Consider the following 21,454-nt stretch of genomic DNA (forward strand, 5'->3'; position numbering starts at 1 on the left):
CCGTGCCACCCTTAAGATGCTGCAGAGCAAGCTGTATATTTAGTATGCCATAGAATGGCTCTATAGGAGTCCATTTCTTGGCTTGTATTGTCCTAGTTATTTCATTGTATGGATTAGGAGAGTTTGACTACACTTTCTCAAAACTTTGAACATGTATATTTTCCTCTGTTCACTGAATTTATCAAAGAAGCAAATGTAGGTATGAATTGGAGAATTAGGTCTTCCACTCATTTCTAGTTTTCCATGAAAATCTGTGAACAAATTGTAGGACAATCATCTCGTGTAATAAGCAGTGTAGTGTTTGTTACCAAACTAATATTTCAGAGGCCTGATCTGGAGAATTTGCATGCAAATCTTTATAGCAGCTTGAGAATTTAGAATTCAGTTCTAAAGCATCTTAAACATCTGGAACTATTGAGGTGAAGTTGGTAAAAGTGATCATGACACATAAAACTCCAATTTGTTTACTAACATCCATTAGTAATGGAACCCTGTTTTTATTGGGCTAGGCCTGTGCTTAAACCCAACCCATACCAATGTAGTTGGCCCAATGGCTGAAAAGGAAGCCACTCAGTTACATCAAGGTTTTTTTTAGCAGTTGCAGAAGAACAGCCGTTGCCAACTTCTTCTGAGCCACAAAAGGAGCTATCAAAACAAGACCTGATCAAAGAGAAGGCAGAAACAGAAATTGCTGGAAAAGCTCAGCAGTTCTGGCAGCATCCATGGAGAGAAAGATCAGAGAGGTTAGTTTTAAGGAGTGGCTTAAAACAGTACGTTCAGGAAGGAAAGAAGTTTAAAGCTCAGGGAATTGTCACCAACAGAGTGATCAAACTCCAGGATTAAAGACAGAAACTGTATGAGCCATGAACTCTCAGGCAGTTGCAAGGATGGAGGAGTTTGAAGAGATAATAATGGGTTAGTTCATGGCAAGATATTAAAAGACGATGAGCATTTTAAAATGAGGCTTTACTGGATCAGGAGCTTATATAGGCCACTGCGCATAGATTAGATGCATGAATCCGAACTAGGTGCAATTTGAAATATTGGCAGCAGCATTTTATATGTAATTAAGTTTAATAAGGATGCAAGTTGACCGGGAGAATCAAACTGTAGGGGCATAAAAAGGCATGATGCAGTTTCAGCATCAGACAAGCTAAATCAGGGTCAAACATTTATACTATTTCAAACATGGTAATAAGTGGCTTTGTGATAAATAAATAATTAAGCAAATAATTCTTGAAGCTTCTTCATTGTGAAGTGCTCACTGAGTTATAGGTCCTGTCTATTTGTGTAAATGTTTGATATTATTGCAGCACGATATCAAGCAAAGATGATCACCTACTTTAAGTCTCACAACTTAATGAGATTTTCTGCTGCTCTTCCATCATTTTTCCACTAAAAATTAGAAGAGGGGTGAAAATCTTGGCCACCAACCTCTCATTGTTCCTGCTCAATTCAGAGTCAGTTTGGGTCAGATGAAAAATAGCAATGGGACCTAGGGGTACACATACAAAAAACAGTGATGTGGGTTAATAAGTTCAGAAATATCAAATTAAGAGATTCACCTTAAGAGAGTTAGGATGGAAAAGCAGAGAAGTTAGGATAAACTTATACTGAACTTTGACTAGACAACGCCTATGATCGGTTCGCACTAAACAACTGCACCTCCTACTTACGAACCATTTCAACTTCCCCTCCCATTCCGCAGATGACATGTCCATCCAGGGCCTTCTGCAGTGCCACAACAATACTACCCGACAGTAGCAGGAACAGCAAATCATATTCCGCCTTGGAACCCTGCAGCCCGATGGTATCAATGTGGATTTCACAAGCTTCAAAATCTCCCCTCCCCCTACCGCATTGCAAAACCAGCCCAGCTCATCCCCACCTCCCTAACCTGTCCTTCCTCCCACCTATCCCCTCCTGCCACCTCTAGCCCCACTCCCCGTCTCTTACCAACTAACCTCATCCTGCCCCCTTGACCTCTCTGTCCTCCCTGGACTGACCTATCTCCTCCCTACCTCCCCACCTACACTCACCTTTACTGGCTCCGGCCCTGCCTCTTTGACTGGTCTGTCTCCTCTCCACCTATCTTCTCCTCTATCTGTCTCCCCCTCTTTCCCTATTTATTTCAGAAACCCCTTCCCCCTCCCCCATTTCTGAAGAATGGTCTAAGCCAAAACGTCAGCTTTCCTGTTCCTGTGATGCTGCTTGGCCTGCTGTGTTCATCCAGTTCTACACCTTGTTATCCCTAACACTTGGATAATATAGCATTTGAGACTGGATTTTCAATGTGTTGTCAGGAACTCAACCACACGACGTTTGGGTCCTGACATTGTGCCTTTGTTACCTCACTATCATGATGCTGTTTTGAATTTCATACACCCTAATTAGACAAGGGATGAGTTTGGTGCCAGTTAGAGGCATTGAGTGCCTTCAGGCAGGTGTTGCCAGTCTGGCATCAATGGCACAGGCTGGTGGTAGCCATATTGGTGGCTGCCACTGCTTTTGCCAAATAAAGAAAGCAGCACCCTCGAGAACCGGTAGTATTCTAGCAATCCAAGAGGCCATGCAGGCTAGACTACTGCAGTACCTCTGGAACCAGCACTCGGAGATTCAAGAGAAGCCAGATATAAATCTATAAACTGAAAGTTGCTGGTGGCCTCTCTGTAAGCTCGGTAGCTATGCACTAGAATACAACAGATTTTGTTTTGTACATTCATAGGCTGTGGATGTCAATGGCTAAGCCAGCATTTATTGCCCATCTATAGTTGCCCTTGAGAGAGTTGTGGTGAGCTGCCTTCTTAAACTGCAGCAGTGCACATATTATAGGTACACTGACAATGCCGTCAGTTCAAGAATTCCAGGATTTTGACCCATCAACAGTAAAGGAATGGTGATGTGTTTCTATACCAGGATGGTGATTGGCTTGAAGGACAACATGCAGGATGTGCAGTTGCCATATATCTGCGGCCCTTGTCCTTCCAGATAGTAGTATTCATGATTTTAGAAGGTGCTGCCTTATGAACTTTGGTGAATTTCTGCAGCATATCTTGTCAATGGTAAACACTGCCACTGTAGACTGCCAGTGGTAAAGGGGAGGAATGTCTGTGAATGTGATACCACTTAAGCATGCTGCTTTGTCCTGGTTGCAGAGAAGCTTCTTCGGTCCAGGTTCACCAAACTGAATGAGCTCCTTAATGAGTTCCTTAAAAGCCTGATGAACTCATTCATTGATGCCACCTGCCTTTTTTGCTTCATTTCTAAGGACAGCCCTTTGAAAATACAAACTGTCCCAGAGGCATCAGAATTCTGGGATGGCCTTAAGGATTGCAGTTGCAAAGTCTCATCTGCACCCAGTTCCAGCCAGTGTCTCTTTAAACCTCCCATCTACTCTCCATGTTATACAAATAACATCAAGGATGACACTAGAACTGACAGATTATCTTTATAAGGAAGGGCTGCTCAAGATCAGGTTATTATCTCTGAAAAGAGGAAACTGATGGGTGACTGGTAGATGTTTAATCTTTCATCATTTTCCATACATGTTTACACGGTGGGGAGAGACAAAAACTGTATGAAAATATGAATATATATATATATTCATAGATGTTGTAAATTAATGAAGTGAGGTGACTCTCAGCAGGGCTGCATTCAACCAAGCGTAGCGTCAAGGACCCCCAGCAAAACTGTTGGATTCGTACCTGGCATGTAGAAAGATAGTCATGGTTGTTGGAGGTCCTTTATCTCAGCTGTAAGTCATCTCTGCAGGAGTTCCTCAGGGTAGTGTCCTAGACCTAACCATCTTCAGCTGCTTCATCAATGACCTTCCCTCCATCATAAGGTCACAAGTGGGGATATTCACTGATAATTGCAATAATGCTCAGTACCATTTGCAACTCTTCAGATACTGAAGCAATCCATGTTCAAATGCAGCAAGCTCTGGACAATACACAGGCTTGGGCTGACAAATGACAAGTAGTATTCATGCCACACAAATGCAAGACTATGACCATTGCTGATAAGAAACAATTTAGCGATTGCCCCTTTACATTGAATGGTATTACCATCACTGAATCCCTCACTATCAACATCCTGGTGGTTACCATTGACCAGAAACTTAACTGGACTCACCACATTAGCTACAAGAGCAGGTAAGAGACTAGGAATATTAAGGAGATTAACTCACCACCTGTTAACTCCTCAAAGTCTGTACGTATCTTCAAGGCACAAGACATGACTGTGATGGAACGCTCCCCACTTGCCTGGGTGACTGCGGCCCCAACAACACTCAAGAAGCTTTATGCTATCAGGGACAAAGCAAACCATTTTATTGGCATCACACCCACAAGCATTCACTCACTCCAGCACCGATGCTCGGTCTTGGCAGTGTGTACTATCCACAAGATGCACTGCAGAAATTCACCAAAGATCCTCAGAGAGCACCTTCCAAACCTGCGGCCATTCCGTCAAGAAGGATAAATGCAGCAGATGCATTGGAACACCACCAGCTTCAAGTTCCCCTCCAAGCCACTTACCATCCTGAGTTGAAAATATATCGCCATTCCTTCACAGTTGCTGGGTCAAAATCCTGGAATTCCCTCCTTGATAGCATAATGGGTTGACATACATCAAGTGGACTGCAGCAGTTCAAGAAGGCAACTCCTCACCACCTTCTCAACTGCAACTAGGGACGGGCAGTAAATGCTGGCCCAGCCAGCAAAAACTACATCCCACAAATGAAGAAACAAAACTTTCCAAATACAAGATAATCAGACATAAACCCAAAGTAGAATTCAACAGAGATTTCTTTACCCTGAGAGTGTTAACAACATGAAATTCATTGGCACAAGAAGTATTTGACAGGAATTATGGCGGTACATTTAGGGGGAATCTGCATAGGTATTTGAGGGAGGAAGGATTAGAAGGACATGATGTCAGGGTCCGGTGGAGAAGGAGGGGAGGAGGCTTTCTGGAGCATAACAAACCAGTTTGGGCTGAATTCATTGTTTCTGCACAGTGTATTCTGTGCAATTTCCTTCTCCCTTAAATATTTTCCCCATTGCATATAGAAATAATTGAGGGATGCATCATTGTTCCCTGAACCCACTGATTCCCTCACTTCCATATGAAGCCTGATAGCTGTCTCTGGACCATTTAGCAAAGTGCTCACCAGGATTTGAATACTTCATCCATTGACAAGAAACTTATAAACAAAGGGTTTGCAAGGAAGACAACGCCAATGGCACAGAAATCCACATAGTCTTGATCTAGATTTCTGGTATTAACTGAAGGCTTGGCAGATTTAGAAATGACAGAACTGGAAAACATAACAAGGCAGCAATCACATCTGCACTACAGTTACAGTTATAAAGAGAATAAGTAGTAATAATGAATATGGAACTGAACTGAACGTTTGGCAAGTGAACTAATGGTATAAACAACTGTCAGCACAGCTGGCACTGAAGCTACTGTTACAGCGCAGGATTTTCTATATACAGGTAGAAATGCAAGGATTATGCTTAGAAAGTGTAAACATGACTTATGGAAAGTATAAGTGCACCATGCCGTAAAATGATGTTTTTTTTTTACAAAGTCCACCATAATGTAGTAAATCCATTGTCTGGCATCATGAAGAAAGAAATAACTTGCATTGACACAGCATCTTTCCAATTATTGAGATCTCTCAAAGCACTTCACAGTTGAAGGTTTGTTTTGTTAAATATAGGGCAATTTGTGCACAGCAAGGCCCAACAAATGGCTGAAAAGCCAGTTTAATGTGTTTCAGATATAGCGACTAAGCTATAAATGCTAGTCAGGACTTTGCCCCAGTTCTAAATACACTGTCTGGTGGTTTCTTAATTTTAAGATCTCATCCAAGAACCAGCTCCTGGTGCACAATGAAAAGCAGATGGCAGCCATGATTGGATTTGTAATTGCCTTAAAGATTTGAGAAGGCAAAGAGCCAGCAGCCTCTTTGTGTGTACAAGCGACTAAAAATTATGAGCTATCATGAAATGGTTTTTAAATTTGCTTCATTTTCAACACTTTAATTCGACTGCAAAGTAACTTGGTTCCTTGTAAGTCATTGCAGATGAATCAGTTGCTGGGGTTTCCCGTACACACCCCCCCAGCTTTGAAGACTGACATACCATCTATGCTTGCACACAACCTCACCCTCATGGGCATTTGCAAACCAAGCTTCAGGAATATGATGTTCATATACTGGGGCAGCAATGGTGGTTCATTAGGGGTTGCACAGTGGGTCACAGTGCCCCTCACAGCACCAGGGACCCATGTTCAATTCCAGACTCAGGTGACTGTGTGGAGTTTGCACACTCTCCCGGTGTCTGCATGGGTTTACTCAGAAAGCTCTGCTTTCCCCCCACAGTCCAAAAATGTGCAGGTTGGGTGGATTGGCCATGCTAAACTGCCTATAGTGTCCAAGGATGCATAGGTTAGGTGGATTAGCCATGGGAAATGCAGTGTTACAGGGATAGGATAGGGTAGGAGATGCTCTTCAGAAAGTCAGTGTGAACTTGTTTGGCTGAATGGTCTGTTTCCACACTGTACAGATTCTGAAATATCCACTTGTGTCATTCCTCCATAATCTGTACAGAATTTACAGCAGAAAATAGAGAAAAATCCTTGAGTGGTGTACCTCAAAATACTTGATATCTAATTCCAGTTTCTCTTAATGTGCACAGTTATAATGTTGTCATTTTACCCTGTTATGTACTAGATGCTAGTTTAGCTTAGATATGAATTTATCACTTTATGACTTGATGGTCTCCATGACGATATGTCAAAGGAGTTTCCACGGCAAAACTGTGACCAAACAGAATCTACTTGCCTGGTCTGAGAATTAAGATTCATAGGCATCTCCATGCCTAACTAATTAATTAACAGTCACTTCATTGCCGTATAAAATGGTGCCCCTATGTTCAAGTTCGTTTTGATGAGTGCAATGCAAAAAAGTTTCAACTTCTTGTTATTTTTATCAATGTTTAAGCTCTGTACTACCAAGCAAGTATGAAAATATAACTAAGTGTTGCAACCCACCCAGATTGACCATGGATTAATAATTGACAGCCATGTAATGATTGAAGAGAAAAGAACCCAATAAATATACTGTGTAACGCAGTCCAGATGAAGATGCAAATGGAGTTAATCTATACTCTGGACTAAGCAACCTCTGGAGCATAGACATCATGGACACTATAGATATCATAATTTTCTTATGAAACAGACAACAAGTCATTATTAAAATGGTTCAGAGTTGTTAAACCTGATCACAACTTGATATAGTCAGATTGAAAAGCTGTTATCTCTTGTAAAGTTCTGCTTTGTGTTTTTTGCCATTCAGGAACCTTTGCTAAAGATGATCGAGATACTATGTACACAATGAAGGACATGTTAATTTTAATTCAAGGTATACTGCTGATCCTGTGTCTCACGTTGCCAGGAATGTTGTTTCTTAAAGTAAGTAAGCAGCAATTTATCCTCACAACTACTTAATATATTTGCCTGCAAATGTCATAGACTGTTTGGGGTCACCTGAGATTTTTGTCTTTCCTACTTGGGTGTTAAGGATTTCCTGCACAGCATATAGGAAAGGATAGTCTTTTATGAAGGATCATCTAGAAAATCTTACTGAATTTTCATAACAACAAAACTAAGTCTATTGAGTCTGCCATTCAATTCATGCTTGCTGTACATCCTAACTTCATCTACCAATGATGGGTTGAAACCATTGATAGCTTTCCCAAATAAAAGTCTAGCCATCTTAATTTTAACATCTTCAATTAATTCCCAATTTCAATGCTTTTTGGGGAGACAGTTCCAGATTTCCCTCATGTAATGAAGTGTTTACTTATCTTGGCTCTGAAAACTCAAGCTCTAATTTTAACATCATTCCCTCCCATCAGAGAACGTAGATTCTCTCTCCCTATACAGTACAATTCAATACAGCACAGGAACAGACCCTTCAGCCCATCAACCCCATGCCAATTCTAATTCTTATTTAATAAAAGCAACTAGTGAGACCTAGTAAGGAAAACCAACAGCTCATCGATGTTTTATTTCTAGGCCATTCTTAACGTCCAGGTATTGAACATGATAATTGACCTGCTCAGTGCAACATGAATCGATAATATCTGAGTAATAAACAAAAGCAAAATACTACAGATGCTGGAAATCTGAAATAAAAACAGAAATTGCTGGAGAAACTCAAGTGTGGCAGCATCTTCAAAGAGAGAAATAGTTAACATTTTGAATCCAATATGACTTCTTCAGATTACCACTTCTGAATTTCCTTTATTCTCCTTTATCTGAAGAAGTCATGTCAGACTCTAAACATTGACTCTATTTCTCTTTATATAGATTATATCTTGTTTTTATTAACACATATTTTTGGGTTGAATAAAGCTCCCTTACATGATGGGACAGAATGAGTTATAGAGAATCAGTAACATGCTTTATAGCCTACTCAATGTAAAATAGTCATTATTAAAAATGTAATTTTTTTTCATTCACTTATGGGACATGGACATCACCACTGGTCCAGCACTTCCTTACGTTTCTCTAGTTGCCCTTGAAAAGATAGTTTTTAGCTGCCGCTGTAAATTGCTGCTGTCCACAAAATAGGCTGTAGACTTGCTTTTACATGTTGCAAGTCAAGGTCTACCCCGTTTACTGAAAGACCAAGACAGGAAGTGTTCCCTGACTGAAATTTGATAAAATCACCTAAAACAAATTTGATTTTCTTTACACTCTTTTTCTCCCCATTTTCACCCATTCCCCTCTCCTGAACGTGTTAGTTCCTTGCTGAGATGTGATTGGTTGTTAGACTATTGCTTTGTCCAGTCTAATACACAGGAGTGCATTTTGAGCAGAACATTCCTGGAAAGTATCAGGTATAATAACTGGCTGATTTATGTCTCCCTAACCTATGAATATTCAGGCAAGCTCCATATTGTAAATGTAATCAGCTATTTATTTTCTTAACCTTCTGGTTCTGAAATCACATGATTCAGAAAGGATTTATTTCCATTCCCCCACTAGCCTATACTGAGCAAATAAGTGCTCTGTCATTGTGCCAAACAACTTAAAGGACTACATTAGCCAAATTAAGTAGTAGGGTGTCAAACCTAGCCTCCATCCGTTGATAGCAGTAAGGAGAAGAGGGAGCCAGGGCAATTGCTCATTTGGAACTTGACTAACACCATCCAAATTAAACTTGAAGCTCTTGCCAGCAGGAGGAAGAGACTCTTATTCTTGTTATTTCTAAGAGTAGTTTAACCTCATTGATGGAATCATTTGTCAATGCATAGCCCCAAAGGAGCTAATATACTTTCTTTTAAGATATAGATATTATGGAGATCATTTATTTTTAAGTCAGCATGTGGAGTAAAGAGAGTATTGAATTAAAGGCGAGTGATAATGGGAACTCTCTGATGAAGGGTCTAGGCCCGAAGCGTCAGCTTTTGTGCTCCTGGGATGCTGCTGGGCCTGCTGTGTTCATCCAGCCTCACATTTTGTATTGAATTAAAGGCGGGCCATTTAAGACTGAGAGAATTGTGAATCTTAGGGATGTCGAAGCTTAATGATTGAGCATATTCAAGACTGAAATCAATAAATTTCTGATTACTAATGACATCAAAGGATACAGAGATAATGCAGGATAGTTACATCAAGTTGAAAATCAGCCATGATCTAAATGAATGATGAAGCAGGTTCAATGGGCTGGAAGGCTTACTTGTGTTACTATGTTTCTATGACTGTTAGCTGAAGCCTGATGCTAACGCCCAACATGTGAACCTATATTTTAATATTGGAGGGCATTTACCGCATGATGTTTTACCATATCATACTGTCATTATTAGTTAGCAGGAAATGACAAAGTATAATTTGACATGTTTGTCAATGTATAGCATCTCCATTGCAGATGATGTTTCAACACAACATGAAACAAAATGTTCCTATAACTAATGATTTCAACATTTAGATGCTATTTAATTGCTCCATATAGTTTATTTAAGCAGCGTTTGGCAATCAAGTTCAGCTACTGGGCATGTCATTGCAGTGCAAATGCCAGTATTTCTTAAGGGCAAGGTTTAAAACAAATCAGTAAATGATAAAGAAAGAGGAGTTGCAAGTATAATCAATTTTATTTTTCACAGAACAATCGAACAAAGAAGACTGAAGAAATAGAGACATACCATATGTATGAGGTATGAAATAAATAAAGGGGAAAATTTTATTACTAATATTACCTAGTAGAAATGTAAGATATATGTATTGTTTCAGATATTTTTAATTATCTTGATCCAGTTATGCCAGTTTCACAAAGTATCTGTGATGTGAAATTGATCTGGCTGGATCAGAATCAGCCAATAGAAATTGATGACTTGCCACACATTGTGGAGATTGCAACATCGTGTGATTATGTGCACAAATTTTGGATGAAGTCCCTTACGCACTTACAATGCAGGTATATGTACTTGAGAGGTCTTAAACACCCACAATCATTCTGTAACTAAAGAAATAATGCACTCACATTCTGCTTCTCATCTTATTTTAGCAACATAAGCACAACCAGGCACACATACACAAAAGCAAAATGCTGCAGACACTGGAAAACCGACACAAACGTAGAAACTGTTGGATATATTCAATAAGATTGGCAGCATCTGTGGAGAGAGGGTTAATAGTTTCAGGTTATGATCTTTTCACCAGATGAAATACACATACATGTCCCATGTGAATGAGTATAGAGATTACATGCTTAGTGGTAGTATGAATAATTTACTTTTTAGAATTTATTGATGAGCAATGAAATTTGACACATTGGATTCCCAACCTGAGTTTGTGTAGGCTATTTAAACATTTAGATGTTCTAAACATGTCAGAGCAATTATACAGCATTGAATTTTTTAAATTTTACACTGAGTTTCAGGGCACTGGAGAATAAATACAAGATCAGCAACTCACAAAGTCCAGAAACATTACATTACACAATCCACTCTCTTAATCAGTATTAAAAGTGATATTAATATATGTTCCACCAAATTGCAAACTGAATTGTTTCTGACGCCAAATATTTATCAAGCTAAAGTTATTGTTGCTTGGCTTTGCAAAGATTTAGCATGTTTTATTCTGTTCCTGAATGGCTATGCTTTTGCTAATCAAAATATTGCACAATGAGGTGTCTTAGCATTTTGAAAACTAGAGCCATAGAGATCTACAGCGCAGAAAAAGCCCCTTCGGCTCAACACGGCTCAAGCCCCTTCGGTCAAAAACAACCACCTGACTATTCTAATCTCATTTTCCAGCACTTGGCCCTTAGCCTTGTATGTCATGGCACTGCAAGTGTACATCTAATTACTTCTTAAATGTTAGGATGGTTTCTGCCTCCACCACCCTTACGGGCAATGAGTTACAGATTGTCAGCACCCTCTGAGTGAAAAGGGTCTTCCTCATATCCCTGCTAAGCCTTCAGTCCCTTACCTTAAAACTATGCCTCACTGTCATTGATCCTTCCATCAAGGAGAAAGGTTTCTCTGTCAAACCCGTCTACCCTCATAATTTTAAACATCCCAAACATGTTCCCTCTTAGTCTCGTCTGGACTAAGGAAAACAAACTCAGACTGTCCAATCTCTCTTCGTTAAACATTACGTTGCTCACATTCATGTTTTCTTGACATCAAAATAGATAGATATCTACGTGTATGTACAAACATTTGGAATTTAGCACATTTGTCACAAAGTATCAGCCACACTGGGGAAGAAATTCAGGACCACTTGTTAATTTCTCATTTGACTGATTTCACTGAAACTGAGTGGGGTGTTTAACTGCCAGCCAATACGATACAACCTCAAGGTGAATTTCCACCCTGCAACATCTGTGTTACACTTGTTACTGATTGCTTTAAATATTGTGCAACAAATCTTAAACAAACAAAAGGATTAACGAACACACTAAAAGTATCAAAATGATCATTTCAAGCTTTTGTTTTTCTCACTATGATAATCCGAACCCTTCTAAGTTGAAGAACTATCGTTGTACATGATGGTTTTTGTCTGGTTTTGAAATGGGCACTTTTTGGGTGAGGTGGTCAAGATAATCACCCCACCGCAGTTTGCTGGGGATGAATGTACTGTTCTAAACAATGCAATAAAACAAACTAACTAACTAAAAGAGCAACAATGCTTTGAAGGATGTTTCCGACAATGGAAAATCCCAACATGTTCAGATGGACAAGTGTAAATGAATTGTGTACATGAGCAGCCTATACAGAAAATCCCTTTGTGCAAAATGGAATTGCCCAGATGGAACTTCTGCCAAAAAATTCAAACTGTGGGGCTGAGGTTCCTGAGGAATGTTTTGAAACCTGGTGTCAATGTAAAAGTCTGAACATGGGGTCGGATCTGACACAAATCCATCACATGCTTGAGCTGCCATCATACCGTGAGTAACATTAGGGCACGTGCGCCATGTTCTTCGGATTCTGGTTGGCTTTGAGCATAAGCAGGACATCTGAAGATCTGCTCCATATTGGTTCTTCTGGCTTCAACCTCCAATTTCTCCACCATTCAGTATGTCCATGTCTCTGGTCACCCTACCAACCTGAGCCCCCACCTCACCTGCTAGGTGTACAAACTTGTATTGGTGAATGTGTGGATTCAGAAGCAGTGGCCCTCTGATGATAACAGCTATTCCTGTTGAAAAGAGCTCCAGCTGAGGCAACCATGTTCTGTACTTGACCAGCTCCTGATAAAAGACAGGCAATTCCTCTAAGGAGTCAGCTATCCCATGTCCATAAACAGAAGCTACCTGTTGCAATTGAGGCTGTGTGCCTGGCAGAAAAAAAAATCACCTGTACACACCATCTAGGAAGGGCCTTGATGTAAAGATATCCATCCAAAGGTAGAAGACTATCACCTGGGTGGGAAGGCACACCAGTGACTGACCAGCCTCCGTAAACAGGAAATTCAGTCCCTCAACAGTGACTCAGGATTGTTTTGTATCGGAAGTTTTATGGGCATCTTCTGGACTGGAAGTCTCAACTATTTCCTGTCTAGAATATTAACCTGTCCCCAGACTAGATTTATTAGCAACTGCCAATCAACTGACTTCTTCCTTTTCATAATACGAGTTAGTGTCCAATTGTCTTCCTGTAAGTACTCATATAGTAGAATGAGATGTTATGGTTTTAAAGAGCTAGATCACATTAAACACAGTCAATTCAAAACAGTAATCCATTATGTTGACATTATAACACATAAAATCATATATCCTTCAACTTACTACGAATATCAGCAAACATCTTGTTACGATTTGTACTGTCCTTTTGAATTTTAAGTTTTTAAACTGTTTCAGATTTTTAATAAGCTTGCAGATATTATGTCATAATTGTTAACGCTGTACTGCAAATTACATCACAGAAGATTATGGCTAGCACTGGCAGGTACATGACCTTTTAAATATAAGAGCTGATTTCCTCATGGGGGTTAGCATTCATAATGGTGCTTCAACCAGAGGTCTGTAGTGCTCATTTTCTGTCTATTCAAATGAACCAAGGGAAAGTTTAACAGCAATAGACCAATCCATTGTGAGCTCCACTTCTCCAGTGAGATCATCCAGCTGGAGAATCATCACTAGAGTTGACCACAAAAGTGGTAGCACAAAAAAAAACAAGCCTACCTGTCACAATATGTAACATCAGGGTAGGATATCTGTTTGATACATTTCTTCATTATATTGCATGTGTTTGTACTAAGTTCTTCCTTGCATCAGAGTTTTATAGATGACAATATAGTGTAAGCAGACTGAGCTCTCTTATCCAATAGAGCTGATCCTAATTTCTCTGTGATCATCCAAAGCTAATTGATGTTACTGAGTTGTGATTACTCATACTCATCTTAAGTCTTCTAAATGATTGATGAGCGATTTAAGTTAGTACTTTAATGGAACAATCGTTCACTTATTTAAGTGAAACAGGTAACAAAATGATTTTTTATGTTGAATTGTGGACAGCGTGGTGGTTTCGGTGAAGCACAGCAAATGGGACTAGATAAACTTATTGATATTGCCATAGCCCTTTAACATCACAAGAAACATCTTAATGTTTTCTCTGTGGACGTAGGTTAGACTTAACAGTGGTATCTAAGTTGAGGTGTTTATGTGGGTGTATTGAAAGTTGCTTACATTTCTTTTAAAAGAAAATCTATTTTGTTTCATTTTAGGGTTTGGAAGTAATGCAGACAGCAATGTATGAAGATATCGGCAATGTCAGACTAGCAGATGCTAAATGGACAGTTGGCGAGCAACCTAAGGAATAAATTCCACAATTATCTCATTGCTCACTTGCATTACAAACCTATACCAATGTTCCCATGAACGATATTTTCAAAGAAATCCTATTACTGCTATAAGAATCAACTTGAAGAAAATGGTCAAGGTGGCTTACAGAAGTGATTTTTGGTTCCCAGTTGACACTTCAGTCAAGTCTAAATGTATGAGGCAGCAACATTAAAAGCCCTAAATTTTGCAGATCACCCCTTGCCTATCCACAAGCATGTATAAACTGTTTTGTTTGCCTTTTGTACTTTAACATTGGGAATATTTAATTGAGTCTTAATTATATGAAGAGGCTTCTAAATGTTGGGGATATCTATTGCTGATTTGTAGGGAAATTGTCTGCACAGTTTAATCGAGCGATTGATATATTTCATCAACTTAGAGCTGTTTACTAACCACATTGCATGTAGCATTATGGATAGTCAGGAAAATTATTGATATGTGCACAGTTATTTGTATTGGTGCATATACCATCCAAAATAATGAAGGGTACAACACCAGTTAAAGATTTTATCCTTTTGATAACCCTTATTTTGTCAGCTGAGTGTAAAGTTGTCTATTACATCAAGATGAGATAATGTGCATAATAGAGGAGACTACAGGTATTGTTAATATGGGAAAATATCTTTCTTTTTCCATAGATCAAAAATTAGGGAAAATTAACAGTTAACCTGATATAATTTATACAAATTTTCACCTGATGTGAGGCATGTTATAAGGACTTTTTAAAGGGTTGATGTGATCCCTGAACAATATGGGACACTTTGAGTAGCTTGTCAAAGTCATCTTAAGCTGAAAACATTACAGAAAAAACACACCCCAAACCACATAGCTTTTCTGTAAATTAGACAGCATTACAGGCTAGACAGAGGTGTTTCTTTTCTGGTAATTTGTTGACTTCTAATTATTTTTCTATCACGTGGTCACAGATGTCAGTTTTTAGTGACAAAATCAAGTTATTCATCCAATAATGATACGGTACGAACTGATTTTCAACAATGATGTTTGGATCTATTTTAAGGAAATTTGAATGTGTATATATTGTACAAATAATTGAATGAGAATCTTGCTATTATTACTAACAATGTGCTAATTAAAAATATATGTATGCTTGAAATTAACAACGTGTTCACCTCCATGCTTTAGAATTCAAGGAAAAATGTAAATTCAAGGAGTTTGTTTAATTGTTCTTTATTTGGAATCTGTGATCACTTACCCACTTTTAAGTGCACTTCTTCAAAGGGTAACTGTATGTAGCCTAATTATAAATGATTGAAAATCATTTCATGCTTTACTTTTTTTAATTCTTATGAGCTGTCAATAGGTGCAGACAAGAACATGAGGCTTACCAAGCCCACTCATTGCAGGCAGCAAGACAACTTCACAGAGTTTACCCTTCTCTCAATGCTTTAGAGATGACCTAGTGCATATTCCTTCTTACATTGTAGTTTGCAAAATAATTAAAGGAAAGAAGCGTGATCCCACAAGCCAACCCCTGTCTCAGAGGTCGTATACACTCCAAATGTTTCACGCTCAAACATATAAATGCCCATTAAATTCTAGATTATTTATTTGTTGTTATTTTTAATAATTTGCATGAATCTATTAGTTGTGAATGAAAATAATGTTCTATTTATTATCCCGAAGTTACTTCTTTGTCCTTTATCACCGTAAACTATTTGTTTGAATTTAATTTGCCAACAATTTTTAAAACTGCTGTTAGTTTGATGCTGTACATACCCCATCTTTTCAATAGATAAAAAGGATTTAAACAACTAGAAAGTTCCACGGTTTCTATTAAACATTAAACATAAAGGAATTCTATTTAAACATTGCTTTCTAAGTTGAAGCATAGTTTTGCACCTTCAGACAGGGGGGCAAAAAAGCAAATTAATGCAAATATTTTTTGCTTCCTGTGAGGTAATCGTTAACATTTATCACCAAGTGATGATGTCACACTGCTGGCTGCTGCTTGCTAAAACGCACAGGGACAAAATAAAAACCAATATAGGATAGTTTTTTTACATTGGAAATTTTATCAAAACAGGTTTTCACAAGCAACTTAGCAGAAACAGAGGTTTTCTCTGTATTAATGGCTATCCTGTGAACTAGTGCAAGTGAAATAGTATAAAAATGCACCTAACTTGCTGCCTTCAATGTAATTTCAGCCAGTAGGAGGCAGTGTTTCATCATGCTGTGGTAGCATACACTCCAATGGCTTCTTTTAGTAAGTGCAAAATAATTGGCTTTCTTTGCGTCATTTATCTATATGTAGAGATATAGTGAAAGTAACTGAAGTAGAAATTAATTATTCGTGTTAGTTATGTCCATTAAGTGGAAATCTGATAGGGATTGGAGTAATCCTTTTAAAGTGAAAATACTTTCTTTTTGGAAATCTTTGGTAGATAACTAAAGCAATTTCTAAACAAAGTAACCTTACTGTTTATCCATTTATACAATGAACACAATGATGAATTGCCAAGGAATATCTGATCGACATATTTTGGTTTACCAAATAACTTGAGTGTTTCAACAGGAACTTTAAAATTCAGTGGATTTTTCCTGTTATTGCACTTCTATTGTAGATTTTAAATAAATGGATATGCTGACAGAATGTGTAACCTGCATTTCTGCAACCTGCTATCAGATACAACCTATGATCAAACTCTAAGCTAGAGTGATGGGATGAGAGTATAAATTTTCCATTGACATAGTTTTTAATGATAACTTGAAGCTTGTAATTGATTTCTATTTGTGTTGCTGCTCAATTTTATGACCCCAGCTGATGGTAATACTGAAGAAGTCAGATCGGAAAGTGAAAGCTGTCTTGATAGACCATTTTTTAAAATTTTTGTTTCTGTTTACGTGGTAGTCAGCCACTGCACATATTCACAGGAGGCAAGCAATTTATTTTTAACAAAAGAATATAAATTTTAAAAACAACAGGAATAATATGTGGACAATATCACATTGTACATGAACTATTCAAATTATTAAAACCGTACAGTCTCTCAAACCTGATTGAAGATTCTCCCTGGCTCCATGTTAAAGCTTCTTACTCAGCTGGAACAGCTTAAATCTGTTTCTGTTTGGCAAATTTCTGCTTTGCATTCATTCAATGTTATTTTGTTTAGGTATTGTATCTCCTTGAAACCCTTAAATTAAACAGCTCAGCCAGCTCACATACTAGTTAACTGTATTCCTAAAACTTATGTCTTCAACAGTCTTGTAGAATATTTTCTCTCTGACACCTTCGTAGCCTCCTGCTTCTGAAACATACTTCCCAGTCATTTTATACATTTTAAGGGGCTTTTGTCCAGCCAAAATTGCTTAAACACAGGTACATTCCCTCTGCTATTACGAAGCACTGCTCTCTGAATGAATCTACTTGTGATCCTGCTCTTTCTCTGTTTCTCTGGGTCATAAAACTCAATTGGCAACCACCCTAGCAATATTTCCCCTGGTGGCTTGCTGGTTATTTAGCTAAAATCTTATCCATTCTGGAAAAAATGGCTTTGAACTCTGGAATCAAAATGACTTTCTGACATTAAAAAACAAGTCATTTTTCCTCTGCTTTAGAACCCAACTTCCCAAATAAAAAAGTCTAAATCTTGAATTATACCACCTCAGAAAAGTTGCATATCTATCTTTAAGAATATTTTAACTTCCTATTGTATTTTCCTCCAATCACTATTACTATTTTACTAACATATTTCGTTTGGACACTATAAATATATTTATATTTAATGGGGAAGGACTTTCCATATCAATCATATTCTACACAACTCTACTTGATCATGACATTGTTTCTCCATAACTTCTTGATAAAATAGTGTCATCTTCTTAATAAATGATTTCCAAATTGTATGCATGTAGCATTAAAGTCCAATGAAACAATCCCAGACTTTTGCTATTACATGTAGAGGATAATATCCATGCAAGTAAGTCTCTGAGGAGTAATTAAATATATAACCTTCAAAATGTTTTGGAGCCAATATCAAACTTTTTTTTCAATTGCTGAATACATTTGTTGGCACAAATCCAGTTATCCTTTAGAAAAAGAACTGACTGGCCATTTGATCCCCATGTTAGCCTCGTAATGAAACTGCATCAGCTATTTTAAATGGCATGGTTTAATTCTACCAAAACCAGTGTTAATGTCAACTTTCATGCTGTCAAAGGCACACTGACATTCCTCTATCCATTCTAATTTCTTGACTTTCTTTAAGAAGCTTGTTAGTGGAGCTGAAGATCAGAACAAATTTCCAATAAAATCTACTCATGCGTATCATTTTTGTCTTAAGCACAGGAAAATCAAGAAAGTCCATATTTTTGCCTTTCTGGATGATATGGCTTTGTAGTTTGATCCAAGTAAGTTACTTTCACTTAAACAAAACGACTTTTTGCCAAGTTTATGCGCAAATTGGCCCTTTGATCAAATAATGTTCCAAGTTTTTTTGAACATAAATCATCAGTTTATACAGGACAGTTCAATGGCCTTTGTTGTTTAATTTCTTTGAACTTGCTCAATCATTTTTCAATGCAAATTGCATGAGTTTACATTGATAAAGTTCATTTAGGGTCACAGTGGCTGAGAGGTCTTTGTACGAATGAATGGAATTTGCTGAGTTTTCTTAAATCACTTTTTGCAAAAATCCATGCTTGTCCAATCCTTCTAGTACAGTACTCAAATGCTCCTGTGTCAAAGTTGCAATAATCAATGCAATATCATTGTGATCCACATGGTTTCAACATTGTCACAAAATGTGAATTCCAGATATTATGACTTGGTTGAATAATGTAATTTTCTATCATGAGCTTGCTTTTTGCTCTCACTTCTGCAAAACTCTCTGGGATGAGTCTGTAAGTATGTTTCTTTAACTTCATGTAGGCAAAGATATTTTCCCCTATTTATTTATGCAATGGATTCCTGATTGAATATTAGCTTCTTAAGTCACCTCAAAATTTGTCTGGGAGAGAGTACAATATTTCTTCACTTCCACATTATTCAATCTGATTACTGTGGGGCTAACATTTAATCTCTAATTCATTTCACTGTTTACTTCTTTAGCTACTATAAGTATACTTCTCTTCCAATAATCCTTACGGTCATTATATTGGTTTAACATTAACATAACACGCTTGCTGATTCTTTCTTGTGTCAGGGGCACTCACTGCATGATTCACATCAATGGGTCTCTTATTGAATTGATATAGTCCAGCAAACACTGCTTTTAATGGTTGCGTAGAAGCAAGTAAAAATATAGCACCTTACCTCTGGCAGCACAATTTTGAACTTAGGCCCATTTTTTAACTGTTTTCATTATTGAACACCTTTTTGGTCAAATCACAAGCTTTGCTTGGTTTCTGTTTGAAACTAAACACTTAGGTTGTAAGTGGAGACTCCTCATAAACTTTTCTTCAATTTGTAGGGTTGTCTCATCTCATGCCCATGAGTCAGTTCAAGAGAACAGAATCCTGTGGACTAATTAGAAACTTCCCAACTGGTAAACAGCAACAATATAATTTTTTTTTATCCCAAACATTAGGATAATCCTGACATTAGGCTCCAATCAAACTTTATAAAGTTTGATTCTGGAAGTTAAGCAGAAGGTGTAAACTGCTCTATCACCAACAATTCATTTTTTTATGCATTTGAAACATAAAATTTGATTCTTGAGCTGATTACAGTTCTGTGTGTAATTCATGTTTTGAAATAAAATTGGATTAATTTTTCCAATACTTTTTAATAAATATTCGCCAAATGTACTCTCTCAGAAAATCTTGTTAGATTATCCATTATTGTTAACAGATACTGATTCCCACATCTGGTTCACACTCAATCGCTCAAAGTCATGCTGAATTATTCTTCAAAAACTGATATCAGAATTAAAGAAACGAGTTTCAATTATGTTGTAGTTCATTACCTCTTTATCTTTTAAATAGTTGGTTAGGGAATCAGGAATTGGTTCTGATTTGATATGAACCAGACCATACCCCCTCAAAATACATTCAGAAGATTTCTAGATGCTGACTTTTTCCCACGTTATAGTTAAGTGTAGGTGTGGTGTTCCAGATGCAACTCAATTGGTCAAAATACTTGACACTTTATTTTTACACTGTCGTTAAAAAACAGACAAAATAAAAATAAAAAGAATTGGCTTAACTATAACTATCAAAATGCTTAACAAACTAACAGATATATTAACTAATACTAATTAACTGTTCCAATATAGTAACATCTCAAACACACCTTGGCAAAAAAGAAACTTCAGTAAAATAGATTGTCTTGCAGGCAATTCTACAGTGCAGGATGAAAAACATCAAGAGAAAACTTCGGGAGAGAGACAGTGGCAGGGTGAGATGTACCACAGCTTCCAAACCCAGTTTCAAGACTCCAATAACTACTAGTGAAAAACTAAAACTAAAATCTTGGCTCTGGGGGAGCTTGCCTCACCTATTCAAGCTATTTCTATTGTTCTGAACTTTTAAAAAAAACTGAAAGGCCTCACATGCTGTTTGCATTATTGGATTCAAATAGACAGTTCTCCACCTCTGTCTTAAAACCTCTCTTCAAAGCAAAAACCAGGACAAAATATGACTTTTAAAGCCATAATGTCATAATGTCAATTTTTGAGTGGCTAAATTGTTGCAGTTGTCTCAGAATACATTTGTTGCACTTCTATTAAAGGAGCTAGGCTGGTATGTTTAGTCTGTCAGCATCGTCATCTTTACCCTAATCAATTTTACTTATGTTTTTGAAAGAAGTATCAGCTGACTGCTTTTCCACATAATCTCCCTTTTGCATACACTGTTTCTGTTCCTGTCTGATTCTATGGATTCTGATGTTCAGTCACAACACAGTTAGAAAATAATCCAGGATATTCCTTCTGGCATTCTCTGTTTCTTTTTGCATCTTCCAATTGCTCCAACAACCTCAATGACATCAGCATTTGTGAACTGGCCAAGTCATTCCCCATGATAAATTTATCATTTCTATAGGGATTAGTTGCACTACTACAACTAAAACTTCTCCACTAAAACATTCTCCAGTCTAATGGGATTGGTTTGAAACCTCAATATATTGCCTCC

At 37.7% G+C, this 21,454-nt stretch overlaps 1 protein-coding gene across 1 annotated transcript in view; it reads left to right on the top strand.

The window, feature by feature from the left end:
• The window catches only part of LOC125466377 (B-cell antigen receptor complex-associated protein beta chain-like), a 35,394-nt gene extending 18,523 nt beyond the window's left edge, over positions 1 to 16,871 (top strand). The window contains exons 3-5 of the mRNA XM_048560800.2: positions 7,367 to 7,482; positions 10,182 to 10,232; positions 14,248 to 16,871. Of these exons, the coding sequence (XP_048416757.1) occupies positions 7,367 to 7,482; positions 10,182 to 10,232; positions 14,248 to 14,343 (263 nt within the window). The 3' untranslated portion in view covers positions 14,344 to 16,871. The remainder of the gene's footprint in view (positions 1 to 7,366; positions 7,483 to 10,181; positions 10,233 to 14,247) is intronic.
• Positions 16,872 to 21,454: the final 4,583 nt, after the last annotated feature.

This window comes from Stegostoma tigrinum, chromosome 31 (genome assembly GCF_030684315.1).
Source record: "Stegostoma tigrinum isolate sSteTig4 chromosome 31, sSteTig4.hap1, whole genome shotgun sequence".
In the NCBI taxonomy this organism is placed as follows: Eukaryota; Metazoa; Chordata; class Chondrichthyes; order Orectolobiformes; family Stegostomatidae; genus Stegostoma; species Stegostoma tigrinum.